This window comes from Parasteatoda tepidariorum, chromosome 4 (assembly GCF_982258835.1).
Source record: "Parasteatoda tepidariorum strain Cologne lab strain chromosome 4, Ptep-v5.0, whole genome shotgun sequence".
Taxonomy (NCBI): Eukaryota; Metazoa; Arthropoda; class Arachnida; order Araneae; family Theridiidae; genus Parasteatoda; species Parasteatoda tepidariorum.
In genome coordinates, this window is record NC_141758.1 from 105227335 (window position 1) to 105245045 (window position 17711).

At 31.9% G+C, this 17711-nt stretch overlaps 2 protein-coding genes across 5 annotated transcripts; both read right to left on the bottom strand.

The window, feature by feature from the left end:
• Window positions 1–810: 810 nt before the first annotated feature.
• LOC147812516 (uncharacterized) lies at window positions 811–17638 on the bottom strand. Of its 4 annotated transcripts, XM_087161872.1 has the most exons (6): window positions 17525–17616; window positions 14195–14293; window positions 12755–12847; window positions 7753–7934; window positions 4121–4292; window positions 811–946 (listed from the first exon to the last, which is right to left on the bottom strand). In XM_087161872.1, exons 3-6 carry the CDS (start codon window positions 12831–12833, stop codon window positions 927–929), a joined length of 453 nt encoding a protein of 150 aa, XP_087017998.1. In that variant the 5' UTR covers window positions 12834–12847; window positions 14195–14293; window positions 17525–17616; the 3' UTR covers window positions 811–926. The 4 variants fall into 4 exon arrangements, with proteins under 4 accessions (XP_087017998.1, XP_071038913.2, XP_087017996.1 ...); XM_071182812.2 differs by lacking the exon at window positions 14195–14293 and having other exon boundaries at window positions 17525–17638; XM_087161870.1 differs by lacking the exon at window positions 17525–17616 and having other exon boundaries at window positions 14195–15064.
• LOC107448920 (uncharacterized) lies at window positions 14912–16741 on the bottom strand. The gene has a single exon (XM_087161869.1). The coding sequence runs from the start codon at window positions 16716–16718 to the stop codon at window positions 14946–14948; it is 1773 nt and encodes a 590-aa protein (XP_087017995.1). The 5' UTR covers window positions 16719–16741; the 3' UTR covers window positions 14912–14945.
• Window positions 17639–17711: the final 73 nt, after the last annotated feature.

Genomic DNA, 17711 nt, shown 5'->3' on the forward strand with positions numbered 1-17711 from the left:
GAGTTAACAGTTAATAATTAGTGGTGTCAACAGCCAGTTGTGATTTTTAACTTTTGTGCAATTTTTTTACAGTAAATAATACATTCCTTTTTTTTATTAGTGGTACACAGCGTTACAAAAAATTTAGAAAGGGTACACAAACGTCATAAGTTTGAGAAACACTGGCATAGAACACAATGGAAATAAAGTTAATAAAATCAACTGGGATATATTTAATTATTTTTTTCTTTTAATTTAAAAACTTTTTTTGAAAGAATGAATTAAAAGTTTTTTAAAAGGCTATTGGTAAACTGAAAATAATTCCCTACACTGAATTCACGCTAGGAAAAATAAATTTAATAAATTAATAACTTAAGCTTACCTACATTTTTAAATCTAAAACTATTTTAGATAAAAAAAAAAAAATTGACATTTCTTTCGCTTACATCAAAATAATCCTTGAAAAGAATTCGAAATATACTTTAAAATTGAGATTAATATGGTTAAAAAAAAGAAAGAAGAAAATTATTTTGTATTTATAACGCATCATTTTAATTACCAGCCTTGCATAACTCATTCTAACACCTTTTTTATTGAACTAAAAAACCTTAAATATTCAAATCTATAAAATTTCGTCAACTTTTAACTATGCTTCAGTGGGTACGATTGAAATTTAACAATGTTATTGTTATACGAGTCATATTGAACCATGACACACGTGACAAATTATTTACCACTCATACATTACATGCGATATATTATTTTTTATGCTGAATCAAATGATAATCCAACCCAGGACAATTGGCTATAGTGCTAAAGGAGAAAAAGCTGTTAGTTTAAAAAAAATTTTTATTGTTTTTTGAATATTTAAAATAACTTAATCTAGCATAATTAAACCACATTTTTATAGCTTTTTCCACACGAAGCTTGGCATCTATATTTAGAATTTAAGACTGAAGTGCAGCTTCTAAAAAAGGAGGAAAAAAATTTAATTAAACATTTTTTATTACAAATTTTAAAACATACATAAATACTACAAGTCCAAGTGATTTACAGACTGTTACTTAATAAAGAATATGTTCTAAATATAAATATACAGTCTACCCTCAATATAATGACCCCTGTGGACCAAACAAAAACGGGCGTTATTACGTGATGTCGTTATTTTGGGAGTACATAGAATTAGAGCAAATATTTACTTATATTTCATAAATACCTCACTTTTTGACCAAATTATACTCTATCCCCTGAGCAGCGGTGGCTCAGGGGATAGAGCGTTCGCCTTCCAATGAGGCGAACCGGGTTCGTATCCCAATCCATTTCGCATTAGGCTTGCACCGACCACAGTGCCGACGTGAAATATCCTCAGTTGTAGACGAATCATGGGTTAGAGTCCCCTTACCGTCAGCCTAACCGTAGAAGGTTCTCGTGGTCTTCCTCTCCATGTGACGCAAATGCAGGCTAGTTCCATCAAAAAGTCCTTCATGTAGGCAAATTTCTCCCAATACTTTTTCCAGGAGTTCTCTTGTCTTCTGGATTGGGTTCAAAATAACAAGGCTACGGAGTTGAACATTAGTAGTCGTAAACCCATAATATTGGGTCGGCTGTTGAACGACGGCTATAAAATAAAAAAAATTATACTCTAAGCCCCAATGGCTCATGGGATAGAGCGTTCGCCTTCCAATGAGGCGAAACGGGTTCGAACCCCAATCTATACGAATCTATACCAATCTTGCACCGACCACAGTGCTGACGTGATAGACGTAATATCCTCAGTGGTAGACGGATCATGGATTAGAGTCCCCTTGCCATCAGGCTAACCTTTGGAGGTTTTTGAGTTTTCCACTCCATGTAATGCAAACGCGGGTGAGTTCCATCAAAAAGTCAACCACAAAAGAATTTTTTCCCAAATACTTGATCCAGGAGTTCTCTCTTCGTCTGTATTGGGATGAAAATTACAAGGCTACAGAGTTGAACATTAGTAACCATAAACCCTAAATTGGGTTGGTTGTTCAGTGACGGTTATAAAATAAAAAATATATACTCTATTTTAAATTAAATTATTAAATCAACAGATACGCAATTTTTTTTTACATCAACAATGTTCAAGCATTATTTAATACAGTACATTAAAAGTAAAAATACATTTAAAATTTTCAAATGACATCTTTTAATACTGCTTATGAGCTTTAGCCAGTCAATCTATGCTACTTTTAGATTTCAAATTTTTTTTTCATAAAAATGATGTCATGATATTAGAACACTTTGTTCTTTTGACAAAGAAAAGAGTGAATAAAATTTTCAAGCCAGAAAAATATTACTGATGAATATATTGAAGCCTTTGAAAATAAATTTTTATAAGGAAATGCGTTGGAATTTCTAAATGATCCATACACTAAAAAAATCTCAATCATTTTGACGTGTTTCACAATATTTTGACCACACATTCTGCCCAGGACCACCTAGGTTAAGAATAGGTGGCCCTGTCACTCGTCATTCGAGATATTTCGTGTTTATTGAGTGGTCACATCGAAAGAAAGGCTTTTTCGAGACTTTTCTAATTGGTTGACTCGTTGTCAATGGAAAAATTTTAGTTTTGAAAGAGCAAAAATGCATAACATGTGTTTCTGCAATGATTTTCTGAGATTTAAAAAAAAAATGAGTAATTTTTTTTCGCAATATTGGAATGAATGGTTCAAGTCAGACGTCTTAATGGGCATTAAAGTAACTTTGCGTCTATGGAACAGCAAACAGGACTTCACACTGCGGTCGTCAAAATGAGAGGATCGCACTAGTGGGAGGTAGTACTGTGGCGTAACTACCACTATAAATATTAAATACCAATTCACTAGTATATAAAACATGTTAACTTGTTTCTATCTTGAGGTACCTTTTGATAGATGAAGGTTGACATAGTCGATAATTAACTCCCCTCAGTACTAAAGATCGTGAACTACACATTTAAAACGCTTGCCAAAAACTAAATAAAGATACGCACAATAGGAGTTCCCAATTAATATTTAAGAAAGAATAAACAGTATGAAAAGTTTGCCAAATTAATCGATCATTAAAATGGGATTAGAATAGGGCATGGAATTTCCGTTCTAAAGTTACTTTCAAAACTAAAAAAAATCCCTCCCCACCACTTTTTCGGAAAACATGAAAAATTTCTTAAACGATAACAAATGCGTAATATGAGCTGTTTGCAAGGGCGCTTTGAACTTATATTTTTGGGAGAGGAGAAATTTCCATTTTGCCAAATGAAATTCCTGTTCTGATCGACTCGTGATTAGCGACTACAATTATTCTTGCATCTTTATAATCAAAAGACATTAAAAGCGACTCCTAAAAAATTTTCTAGCTGATGAAGTTAAGAGTTACAAATAACTTAGTTGACAAATTTTCCTTGGAAGACTTTACTTTTATGTTTTAAGCAGTGGAGTAAGCAACACCCTCCCCCAATCCTGTTCGCAGGAGGGGGAACACAATCCAGAAATAAATTGTTAATATGATAGGGATGAGCTATCTGCAGCTCCTCAGCTCTTGATGTGCAGCCCACAGCAGCACCTGAATATATTTTATTTTATAATCAGCGTTGAAGAGCCAACCCAATTTTTTTGGTTTACGACTACTAATGATTAACTCTGTAGTCTTGTAATATTGAACCCCATCCATAAGACAAGGAACTCCTGGATCAAGTATTGGGAAAAAGTTGGCTTAGGGGAGGACTTTTTTCGATGGAACTAACCCTCATTTGCGTTAGGGGGAGAGGAAAACCATGAAAAGCTCCCATGGTTAGCCTGAAAGCAAGGGGACTCTAACCTATAATCCGTCTACCACAGAGGGTATTTTACTTCAGCACTGTGAAATAAAATGTATTTACAGAACATTAAAATATAAGATGAGCAATTCAAAAGTCAAAAATGTGAGTGAGCAAATTATTAATTACATACTTAAAAACTATGCGATTGAGCAAATTATTAATACTATGTTTAAAACAATGTGATTGAGTAATTTATTGATAGCAGGCTTAAAACAACGTGATTGAGCAATTTATTGATAGCAGATTTAAAACAATGTAGAACAATTTATTGATAACATACTTAAAACAATGTGATTGAGCAAATTATTGATAACATACTTAAAACAATGTCCTTCAAAGCCAAACAAGAAAAGGCCCATTTTGCAGTATAAATTTTAGGACTTTCATCCCAACAGAAATGAGCAGTCAAATATTTAGAGAAAATGTGATTCATAATTCTGCAGGCAAAATCTACACTATTTTTACATCCAATTAGAGACAAGTACTTAATCTGAAAAAAAATTATAAATAAATTAGTCAAGAGATGTTACTTTTGACTTTTAATAATCGTGAATTATCAAATATCATAATAATTTAGACTAGAGACAATACTTTCAATTTTCAAAAATTCATTTTTGCTAAAAATTATATTAGTTTGGACTGGATGTTACTTTTATTTTCGATAATTCTGATTTCATAAAAATTATAATAATTCAGAATGATTTTTGACTTCTCTATATATTGTAATAATTCAGAATGATACTTTTGATTTCAATAATTCTGATTTTTTAAAAATGATAATAATTTAGTTCAGATAATGTTATTTCGGATCTCAAACATTTCTGATTGCCTAAAAAAGTATGATAATTTAGTCCAGATTATTTACTTATAAATTTCAATAATTCTTATTTCTAAATAAATTAAGCACTTTAAATACATTTTAGCAATATTTTTCAGCAAGCATCATACTTTTAACATTAATGAAAATATCATTAAATACCTTATGTAAATTAGTAAAACAAAACTATAAACTCCATCTTTTGTAGGAAATTTATAATATTAATATTATTTTATAATTAGGAATACCGGTATAATAGTTTAAAAACAACCATTACCTATTCATTTATAATTATTCTTCTCTAAATTATAAAACACGGGTAAATAATAATCTACATTATAAAGAAATATTTCTGATGCAAGTGTTTAAATACTACAATACATTTTTTAAAAAGTAATAATAGTTGCTGAAGATGCAATTTAGTGAAATGATCAGCAACAGCTATTGGAATAGTATTTTCCAATAAAAGGCTACTAAAAATTACTTGTGCGAAATTATCACAGGAAGCGCACCTCAGGCGATCAGAACAAGGGATTGCCTTAAAAGCAAAAATACTGCAGTTTCACAAAAATTCAAATTATTTATAAAAATATCAGACTTTCAGATTTGATTTAAAAATTAGGAACAAATCCGAAAAATTCTTAACAGTTTCCAGCTATGCTTTATGTATGCTGTAAACATTATCAAATTCAGATACTTGATTCATCTCATTTTAAATAAAAAACGTGCAATGCACATTAGTACATAATAAATATAAAATTAATTTCAATTACATTAATATAACTCAGTAATAGTATAAAACACAGTCATATAAGTACATAACATTCCTTATAAAACACACATCATTCACCTCTCATATGTAATAATCAAGTACAACATACAAGTTTAAACTGTGATGGATTAATAGTTAAAATAAATGAGCTGTCCTTGTGAAAGACTGGGGGTTCAATCCTCAGAGGTGGCATGAAGCCTAATGCATATTTAGATGGTGGATAATGTAGTATGCATGTCTGGAAGCAGTGCTAGGCCATTCAATTTTTTGAGACCCTCAGATTAAATTTTTTTTCTCATATATTTTTTATTTATTGAAATATAAAAGTATTTATTTATTTTTTCATTTAAGAAAGCATATTTAAAACAAAAATAAATTAAATTTTACTTTATTTTGTTAAATTAAGACTAAAAAATAATCATAACATTTTATAATCATAATATATATATACTTGAAATTGATTTTTTTTTTTAAATCCTTGTTTTTGTTAATTTTTTTCCAAAAAATCCATATTAAGGGGACCCGTAATCATTGGGGGCCTTAGGCCATGGCCTAGTCTGGCCTAATGGGTAATCCGGTACTGTTTGGAAGTTAAAAGTTGGGTGTGTGTAATACAGACCACATCACAATCATACCGTTAGTCTAAAAACTGTAATGCTCCATGACCATCTGGCCAATAACGGGTTGTTATAGCAATTTTTTACTTTACAATACATGAGAATAAACAAGAGTAGCAAATTAAATTACTCTTACTAATGAATAACTCTTAGTCATTAACAAAGAGGAATTGAATACATATCTCCTTAACTAATCATAATGGTTAAGAAATTGCATTTCTTCATTCCAATTTCTGGTTTTACTTACTTTGATGAATACAGTGGTCAGTTTTGAAATGTTTAAACACATCACAAATACGTCATGTGTGACATTAGTGGGTCATTAAGTAACAAGAAAATTACATTTTACTGGCATGCTCTAAACTTCTAGTGTGTTGTGGAGTGCTCTTCTGCCTAAATTTTAATTTTTTATAACTGTCGTTGAACAGCCGACCCAATTTTTGGGTTTACGACTACTAATATTCAACTCAGAAGACTTGTAATTTTGAACCCAATCCAGAAGACAAGGGAACTCTAGGCTCAAGTATTGGGATAAATTTGCCTTCGTGGAGGACCTTTTGATGGAACTAACAAGAAGAAGACCACAAGAACCTCCCACGGTAGGCCTAACGGCAAGGGGGCTCTAACCCATAATCCGTTTACCACTGAGGATATTTCACGGCAGCACTGTGGTCGGTGCAAGCCGGATGCGGAATTCGTATCGACCAGCCATCACCGGGATCGAACCCCGGTTCACCTCATTGGAAGGCGAACGCTCTATCCCCTGAGCCATCGTGGCTCGTGTTGTGGAATTAGAAAAAAATTACAATTTCTAGTCTTAGCAGTGATGGCTCAGGGAATAGAGCTTTCTCTAATGAGGTGACTAAGCTTCGAGTTCCAGAAATGGCAGGTCAATAGAAATTCAGCATTAAGCTTGCACTAACCACAGAAGTAGACGTATCATGGGTTAGAGTCCCCCTGCTGCCAGGCTAACTGTGAGAGGTTTTCCTCTCCATGTAACACAAGTAAGGATTAGTTCCAAAAAGTCCTCCGCAAAGACAAATTTCTTCCAAATACTTGATCCAAGAGTTCCTTTGTATTCTGGATTAGGTTCAAATTACAAGACTACGGAGTTGAACATTGGAAACTCAAAATTGGGTTGACTGTTTAACGATGGTTATAAAATAAATTTCCTAGTCTTTTAAAAATATACTCTTTAACTTGAATAATTTATAAATTTTCATTTTGATAATTAAAAGCAAAATTTCATAAAAAGTAATTTCAAGAAAGACATGATTAATTTACAAAACCTCCTAGAACGATAGAAACATTGAAGCGACCAATATAAAAAGTTTCAAAAACAAATTAAATATAAGGAAAAAAAAATTTTTAAACAATATAAAATATTTCAAAGATAACTTGCAATTCTATGATATTAATTACTTTTTAGCCAAAGGCCTAACCTTAACATAATTTTAAGTAATACCCATAAACTTATTTTATATACTATAAAATATTTCAAATATAACTTATCAGTTCAATTCTATTATTTAAATTATTTTTTAGCAGAAAGTCCAACCCTAACATAATTTTAAATAACAACCTTAAACTTACTTTAAGTACTATAAAATATTTTAAAGATAACTTACCAATTCAATTCTATTATTTTAATTATTTTTTAGCTAAAAGTCCAACCCTAAAATAATTTTAAATAATAACCTTAAACTTATTTTAAGTACTATGAAATATTTCAAAAATAACTTACCAATGCAATTTGATTATTTTCATTATTTTTAAGCCAAAGGTCCAACTTGAACACATCTTCAACAATCTTTAGTGGAAATTTGTATGTGAAATCCACTTGAGTTGCTAGTAGAGTAAGTTGACCTCCCATAGCATTTACTTTCTGATTGGTCAGTTGAAAGTCTTCACATGTTTCTATTTCACCTTGAATTGTTTAAAAATATATGTTATTAAACAATTGATCATAGAAATATACATATTATTCTGCACATAAAACTCCAGCTATAGTATATATTAATAAAATTCTCTGTTTACATGATTTAGAATATAAGTTCTTAAAGTAAACACTACAAACTTTTAACAGAAACCTAGTAGGTTCAGATTGGTAATTCAACTTAATAGAGATTAAACTATTATTACTAATTGTTTTAAATCAATAAATTACGTGATTTTGCAACCAAAAAACATTAAAGCAATCAGAAAATATAAAACAATTCAATACTTAAGGGATATATTTTATTTAACTGATTTTACAGTGAAAACAATACGAAATCTACACTGACGGCAGTAGAAAGCTTGTATTAAACAGACACAAATGAATATGAACATAGAGTAGGCATGTGGTTTCCTGGTCAAGTTTAACAACAACACTATTTACCAACAGTCTGCTAGAATAAATGATGAATCAAGCGTCTTCCCTGCTGAGTTAACAGCCATAAACTTAGCCATCTCCTGGGCTGTAAAAGAAAATATAAATGACTTAGTGATATATTCAGATTCCAAATCCTCGTTGCAGTCCCTCGAGAATCCAACACCCAAGGACCTCATAGCTGAAAACATTAAAAACTTGGCACATAATAAAAACTACCAATTTAACTGAACCAAAGCACACTCCGGGGAACCTGGAAAAGAGGAGGCTGATGCGTTGGTGAAAGAAGGTACCTTGCTCAGTGAAGTGGACTATCACTATTCAATGACCAGACCCCAAATCAATCACAAATTACGGCAGGTCAGCAAACTTTTATGGCAGAAAAGATGGAACCGTTTGATAAATGGGAGACACACTTACAGATTTTATCCAAATATCAATGAAAAAAGTCTTGTCTTGTGATTTTCATATTAACAAATTTTACACTGGGCACGGAGTGTCCGGAGAATACGAATCCAGATTCTTTCAGAAAAACATCCAGTTGCAAAATACTGACGTAAAAACCCAACTATTGAACACCTGATTGCAGAATGCAGCAAATTTTCGACACTCCGTGGCAGACACATTAATAAAATGTAGAACCCATGGAGACATGGGGTAAATCAAAACGACTGCAGATTATCAGGGAAATTATTAAGCGAACAATAGAGGACACTATTGCACCAGACGACCCCATGGACCCCCTGTACACAATTTAGTTTCCATGTCTCCCAGAACGGTCTCCTTTTACCTATTTATCTTTTTACCACTTCACCACTCTTTATCTTAACCTTCACACGTTTTATTGGTATCTTTGTGATACTATTTTAACCTTCATCAAACATGTTTTTAATCTACTTTCGAGTTTTAATCTTGGTATTTCATCTTTCGACTCTTAGTGTTTTATTTCATTATACTATTTATAATGATTTTAATAATACTCTTGATTTTATTTCTTGGTTGCTTACCAACCACGATTTTAAACTACTTTTATGATTTATTCTTGGCCTCTGTTTTGTTTATCACTATTTTGTACATATTTTGTCGCCATTACGGCAATGTAATACTTTTAATGTTTACTTTCCTTCACTCTCTTCAGGGTAAGTTGAGGCTCTCAATACTCTTGTAAAACACGACGCATCCTATGTTAATGCTTATGGCTTTTTACAGATGTATTTCATACTGTTTGACTTTGTTTTTAGCTCACTATAAGGGAGTGCCGTCGGCTTTAGGCACTATAAGACGGCCCTCCCGGAGCACAGTTGTTTTTTAACCTCTGTCTGTTGCCATCTTCTGCAACATTTGTAAAATTTTTGGTTCTAATAAATGCCACGGATGGAGCTGGCCGATCCGCTGGGCACAGGGCTGGTGTACGGATGCCGGTCCTCATAGGCACTGCCGCGACGGCTGGACATCCTTCCGTATGCCCAAATGAGGGGGGGTCGGTCATATCTGTCTTATAGTGAAAACAACTAATTACTCTGCAAGCTATTCCAAAGAATAAAAAAAATTAACTTAGAAAATGGGAATTTATAAATTATAGGACTATGTGCCATGATTGTATTGATAAATGACATAAGTTAAGATTTATAACAGTAATTGTTTTAAATTTAAAAAAATTTCAAAAAAGTTACATGTTAGTTAAAATTTGTTCATCATAACTGAAACACTAGAAATTTTTAAATTTAGAATAATTTTCCTAAAATCAGTGTAAAAATATATATAATATAGACTTTTCCATAAAAATTTCTCAATATTACAGCATTATTATTGTCTTTGCATGTAGATGCATCATTATACACTTTTTTATATTTAATCATGCATGAGTTTTAGCAGTTTTTTTTGTGTTAACGAATAACATAAGTTACACTTAAAAAATTTAATACATCATACTAAGAGTTATTGGTGATTTATATTAAAAAAATAATGGTAAACTATATCAGGATAGCTAAGCAATAGAAAAATATTATACAGAGGAGGAAGGTGTGCTTTCGTTGAACAGGACAGCACCGCAAGGGTAAAAGTATGTCTTCACTCAGAGTCCTACAGATAGATGGCACCACCATTTCATCTGTGAGGACACTTTCTCAATTAGATTTATAGCTGAAGCGGAAAAAACATTTCTCCAAATCCTTGTACCCGTTGTTCTGCTCAGCGACCGACCGCCAGACCTTCGATTCCACAGCTTTTACAACTATAGTGCATATACTTGTGAGTCTTAGCAGAGTCAAGGATCAAACCTCCGCCACTCTGAACCACAGTCAAATTCTCGAACCACTGGGCTACAACGGCCCATGAATTTTTAATTATTAATCAATTTAAACAAGAAAATCAGGAACAAAAATAACATTTGCTTAACAGTATAGATCCTTCTCTTACTAATGGATGATGAAATGACTGTGTTTTTCTGTTATGTACATATCCTCAAAATTGCTCCAAATATACCGTGAGACATTGCCAAATTTGCAAGCCACATTTTTGGGATTTAGTTACCAAATTCCAGAAAAATAAGTAATAAATACATTAATGTCAAATTCATATTTGAATGAATGAGATAATTTTAATACATTTTCGATACATTAAAAATAAATAGCAACAATAAAAGGTAGCTAATGATGCAGGATGCAGCAATCTAAAATTGTGATGCCGTGATTTAGCTAAAAAGTTCAGATGCTAAAATGGAAGGCCATACATTGCAGGAGGAAAAACAAGAACAATTGCATTGAGGCAATTGAACAATTGCCATTTACAGAGGGCCTAAGTAAAAAAGCAGCATTATCAAATATATTGTGCCAAAATTGATATATTTGTGCCAAAAATCAATTTGTATTTTAACTATCAAACAAAACTATACTATATCCATGATTGTAACAGTTTTAGCCTTTTTTGCCGAAGTTAAAACCAGTAATGTATATAAATATAACAAAAATTGATCTAACAATATTGAACCCTAATTTTTAAGGTGAAAATCGGGTCAACACAATCTAAATTTATTGGCTCTAAGGAAGCCATGAAGTTTAAAGTTTTCTGTAAAGGGCATAAAAGTCCCTGGTTCAATCCCAGCTGGCGACCAACAAACATTTCATTTCTTTTGCTCATCTTTACATTGGTGACCACAGACAATGACATATTAAAGAAAAATTGGCAGATATTCACATTAATAGAAAAAAAATAATTTCAAATAAAATTGGAATTACATTTCTAGTAAGGTATTAATTCTCATACATATGATAGGCATTTCTCTCAACATATTTTTTTTTTCAAAGCAACTTAAAATTTTTCAGTGATTGATAGATGAAATAGATTTTTAATCCCAGCATCATTTAATTTTTAAAAATTAAATTACAAACTTCAAAAATACATTTAGTTTCTGCTATTAATTATCTTTTCTATCGTAATCCAAATGTTTTTTTTTTTTTTTAAATAGGGAAAAATTTGTAAAGGGCATAAAATATAAGGAGACTTTTCCTAAGAAAATAAAGAGAGTAGGCACTTATGTTATAAAGAAATCTTTCATATTTAAATATTTAAGCAAAATTTCAATTATCTATCAAAACATGAAGGCTTCTTGAAATATTTCCTTGGAGGCATAGAACCACATAAAGTAGAAGGAGCATCCCTTAAACAAAATTCCTTTACCACATGTCCAGGGTACGTAGTCAAATTTTTCAACAAAAAATAAGCACCTTTCAAGCACTCAAAAAATATTTTTAAGCACTTTAAAAAAAATATTCTAATTAGGCAGGGTTGGCAAGTTTTTGACAATTGACGGTTTTATCCGCCATGTCAAAAAAAAAAACTTTTGGCATAGTATTTGACAATTGTAAAAAATCATGACATTTCAAATCACGTAAAACGAATGGCGTTTTCATAAGCCACGGACTGACGGTACGCCGAAATAGATGGGGATTGAATTAATTGTGAAAACGTTGAATAGAACAATATGAAGTGTCTTTTTGTACAATTTTCGGAAGCGTTTTTTTGTGGAGAAAATCAACATGATAAAGGGAAAATTAAGCATTTTTTAAAAACACCCAATGAAAAAAGCATCTTTAAGGGGCTTTTAAAAAACGAAAATTGAAAATAAGCACCTTTAAAAAATGCTAAGCAGCCTGATGTCCCAAATTAAAAGCTTTAAATGGCAAAACGTGTTAAAGTCCTTTTGAATATAAGACAGGATATAACTTGCAAAAGCTGAAAAATAATATATCAGATAAAATGAAAAATCATTTTATCAGATTGAGAGGGAAACTATTATACATATAAGCACACTCAGCAACAACAACAAAAGACTATTATTGCAGAATACAATAAAAAGATGGAAAAGATATCTCACCATCTTTCGCACATGCAAGCAACTTTTTTTCTGCCTGAACTTCTTTTTCATACTTTGTCTGCAATTCAGTGTGACACATTCCTCTGTGGTAACCTTTAAAAAAATGAATATTAATAGTTATTACATTAAATTTTAACAATTTGATAAAGGAATTTAAAAAAACACAATTTAAAATAAATTTGATTAAAATCTTAATTTTACCAAAAACTCTATACTTAACAAATGTGTTACTTAAATTTATGCTTTTCCATTAACTGCCTAAGATAGCCACACAAATAAATGTTTTTCCTTAGGTTTTGTGAGATGGTCAATGAATATTTATACCTCTACACACATTCAAAAACTGGCCACTTAGAATATTGTTTTAACTTTTTCTCCCATGAGTATAGGAGGATATACATTTTTGTTCCAGTTTTAACTAAACTGTATTAGTCATTTTGTTTACCCGCCCATTGACTATTTAAATCTTTTAAAAAATAATCTGCTTTACACATTAAATATGATCTAATAAAAAACATCAAGAAAATTGTACAAATTCTTGCACTAAAATATTAGCATATATAAGTGAAATATTCAATTAAATTACTTGATGCAGAATGGGATTTAAATATTTTCTTGTTCAAAGAAAAAGGCTTTTTTTTTTTTTTTTGAATTATCAATTGATTCCTATAAATGCAGTCCCATGTCCTTTTTGTAAAAATAAGATGCCATCCCTTAAAAACACTGCCCTCTTAATTTATTTTTTTCTTGAAAAGGTTTTTTTTTTTTGACCACCTGTTTTAATGGAAAGTCCATTCACATGGTGTTCGGTCCCAGAGATATTCACATCTTTTATTTGGGGGGGGGGTATACTTATGACCTTTTTAGTGATCATTTTAGTGATTATTTTAAATTTTATCTTTTTTTTTTAAATAAACACTTTTCAAATAAAAAAAAGCAGCTTTAAATTAAATTTTCTCACAATTTTCAGTCTAAATATTAAAAAAGTAAGCATCCTATCAAAACTCTAAGTGCCTTTTTCTGTGAGTGCCCATTCCTAGGGAGAACTCTGAAGTCATAAGCCATAAATCGATTTAAAGAAATGAATTTCACAACATAAATAACATGCAAGGGTGGCCATGTTTTTAGTATCCTCTTCAGTTTTTATATTTTCTTAACTAAAATTAAATAAATCTGCAAATTGTATGGTAAAAAGCATAAGTCATAATGTATGCAGTGTAATTAGAATAACATTAAAGGATAGCATTTTCTTTTTTTTTAAAAAAAGTATAGAGATAGAAAAAAAAATCGAAAAAAGCAAATCTGGAAGTCTATTACCAATTTTTACCACTAGTGTAGTGGTACCTGTACTTACCTATATAAGGTTTTCTAACTTCGTAATGCTATAAAAAAAATTCTCTACGAAACTACATATTTCACAAAAAGTTTCATTACACCTACTGCATGATAGATGAGACGACTGTTCAGCTACTGTAGAAAATACTGGATAAAGTTTCTTTCCTCGGCAAAGGCTTCAACAAACATATTGCACATATGTTTCTTCAACATAAATGAAAAAGGTTTTTCATTAGAAAGCACAGAAAAGTATTAATTTAAAAGAGCTCTAATTAAGAAACTTTATTCTGGACTGTAGTGGTGGATATTCATTCTCCCCTTACTTTTCAATAAAATTCCACTATTTTTTAAATTTTATATTCTGTGTTATTTATTGCAAAATTTACTTATTTTAAATATTATTTATCTCAATAATTTTTTATGCTCAGTTAAATATTTTTTTTCTTCTGTTCTTTAAAAGTTGATTCAAAAATAAAAGTGCTGCGGGTTGGATCATTTTTCTGATATTGCTGCAGACATATTTAACCAGACCAAAGCCACACAGAAAAGATCAGACTTTTTTTCCATCCCAGATTATTGCAAAAATCCATCAAATTTTCAGCTTAATGCAACAATTCTACTTGCCATTTTTAAAATAAAAACAATTTGATAAATTGTTAGAAATATCAACAGAAATTTTGCCACTTCAGAACTGACATTGCATAAGAAGGATTATGCATAAAGAAGGATTTCTTTGATGCATAAAGAAGAAAATGCCAATGCATAAAGAAGGATTTCTTCGATATTAATACGAAAATGCCTCAAGAAAACAGTAACATATACTAATGTTCGAACATGTATTTAGCAAAAATAAGACTCAACGTAAGTTATGAATTTGAAAATGGCGATTTAGAGAAGTCTTAATCTTAAATGTTTTATTGCACTCAGTACATGAAAAGGGTCTTTCTTTGGAATGAATACGGAAATGCTTATGTAAAGTAGAGCTTTGAGCAAATGATTTGTCACAGACACGACATAAATATGGCTTATCCCCAGAGTGAAGGAGTAAATGTCGAGTAACGGAACTTTTAACTGCAAATTTTTGAAAACAAATGCTACATGAATAAGGTTTCTCGCCAGTATGAACGCGAGCGTGGCGCACTAAAAGACGCTCTAGAGTAAAGGTTTTACCACACTCGGTGCATGAATAAGGTCTTTCACCGGTATGGAAAAGCAGGTGATGTTTAAAAGAATCCAACCTTATGAAAGTTTTATCACACTCTTTGCATGAATAAAGCTTTGCTCCAGTATGAACACGGAAATGTTTATTTAAATCATTTTTGTGCTTAAATGCTTCACCACACACATCACAAGAATAAGGTTTGTCTCGAGTACAAATTTGAGAAGATTGAGTTAGAGAAGTGTCATCAGTAAAAGTTTCCTCGTCCATGTTATATAAATCAAGTTCTGGTTCAGCATGAATATTAGAATGTTGACTTAAAGCAGTTTTACAGGAAAATGATTCATCACACACATTACATAAATAAGGTTTTTTCCCAGTATGAATACGAACATGATAATTTAAGGCCCTTTTACTGGCAAATGTTTTATCGCATTTACTACATGAATAAGGTTTTGCTTGAGTAAAAATTTGAGAATGTTGACTTAGAGAAGAGTCATCAGCAAATGTTTCCTCTTTCATGTTACACATATCAGGTTCTGGTTCAGCATGTATATTAGAATGTCGCCTTAAAGCAGTTTTATACGAAAATGATTCATCACACACACTACATAAATAAGGTTTTACCCCAGTATGAATACGAACATGGTAATTTAAGGCCCTTTTACTGGCAAATGTTTTATCGCATTTATTACATGAATAAGGCTTTTCTTGAGTAAAAATTTGAGAATGTTGACTTAATGAAGCGTCGTCAGCAAATGTTTCCTCTTCCATGTTACATAAATCAGGTTCCGGTTCAGCACGAATATCAGAATGTCGAATTAATGCAGTTTTACTGGAAAATGATTCATCACACACACTACATAAATACAGTTTTTCTTGAGTACAAATTGGAGTATGTTGACTTAAAGAAGTGTCATCAGCAAATGTTTCCTCTTCCATGTTACACATATCAGGTTCTGGTTCAGCATGAATATTAGAACGTCGCCTTAAAGCAGTTTTATACGAAAATGATTCATCACACACACTACATAAATAAGGTTTTACCCCAGTATGAATACGAACATGGTAATTTAAGCCATTTTTACTAGCAAATGTTTTACCGCATTCACTACATGAATAAGGTTTTTCTTGAGGACAAATTTGAGAATGTTGACTAAGAGAAGCGTCATCAGCAAATGATTTTTCAACTATGTCACGTAAATTAAGTTTTTGTTTAGCATGAATATTAGAATGTCGACTCAAAGCAGTTTTACCAGTAAATGATTTACCACACACACTACATGAATACGGTTTTTTCCTAGCATGAACACGAACATGGTAATTTAAGGCACTTTTACTTACATATGTTTTACCGCATTCACTACATGAATAAGGTTTTTCTTTGGAATGAAGACGGGAATGCAGAACAAAAGAATTTCTATATGTAAACTGCTGTTTGTAGAAAATGCAACACCATGAAAGAATCATCAGAATCAAATGAAATTTAATGCAGAAACGACTTGTACTGATACAAATAAATGATGAAATTTTCAAAACAAAAGAAACAAATTAAGCGTCCGAAATCAGTATTTGGTGCAGCCACCACGCGCTGCAAAAAGTGCTGCTATACGACGTGGCATGGAGTCAAACAGATGTTGAATATCTGCTTGAGGAAGAGAATTCCATATCGCTTGTATGCGCAACCAAAGTTCGTCTTTGGAAACTGCAGGACGCGGATCACGAGTGAGACGCCGACCAACCATATCCCACACGTGCTCAATAGGCGACATATCCGGCGAATAAGCAGGCCAAGGAAGAAGTTGCATGCGTTGTGCTGAACAGAAGTCTCTAACAGTCCGCGCAACATGTGGGCGTGCATTATCCTGCTGAAAGATAGCTCCAGGGATGCCTTGAAGGAAAGGAACGACTTCGGGCTGTAGCACTTCACGGACGTATCTGTTGCTATTGAGATTACCCTCAATTCGTATCAAATTGGATCGTCCATGATACGAAATCGCACCCCAGACCATAACTCCGGGTGTTCGACCACTATGTCGTTCAATAATACACTCAGGAAGGCAGCGTTGACCGGCATAACGTCTAACACGAACACGGCCATCATGGGTCCACAAATTGAAGCGTTTTATAAAGGATCTTTTACTTACATATATTTTTGCGCACATATTACATGAATGAAGTTTCACTACTGTCTAATCATTTAAATGACCTTTTAATCTCATATTTTTGTCGCACATCGCTAACAGCATGTACACCCAAATGTTAGACTAACTTACTTTAATTAGTCATTTACAAATAGATTCGTGAATATTGCATACGAAAGCCAATAAGTAAATAAACACAACGGTAATTATAATTTGTAGCCACACGACGCAAACATAAAGCGTATATATTGGCCCATTTCTGCTTCAATCAGGACTTAGAGTCCCCAATAGTAATTATATTCTTAACTAACTGTAACTG

Bases quoted from the DNA above. Each gene is read 5' to 3' on its own strand.
- LOC147812516 (XM_071182812.2), bottom strand. From the start codon at position 12,833: ATGTGTCACACTGAATTGCAGACAAAGTATGAAAAAGAAGTTCAGGCA. The intron at 7,935-12,754 runs GTGAGATATCTT...AAACAATTCAAG, and splicing joins GCTTGCATGTGCGAAAGATG to GTGAAATAGAAACATGTGAA. The intron at 947-4,120 runs GTATGTTATCAA...CTCCTTTTTTAG, and splicing joins TTTGAAGGACATTGTTTTAA to AAGCTGCACTTCAGTCTTAA.
- LOC107448920 (XM_087161869.1), bottom strand. From the start codon at position 16,718: ATGATTCTTTCATGGTGTTGCATTTTCTACAAACAGCAGTTTACATAT.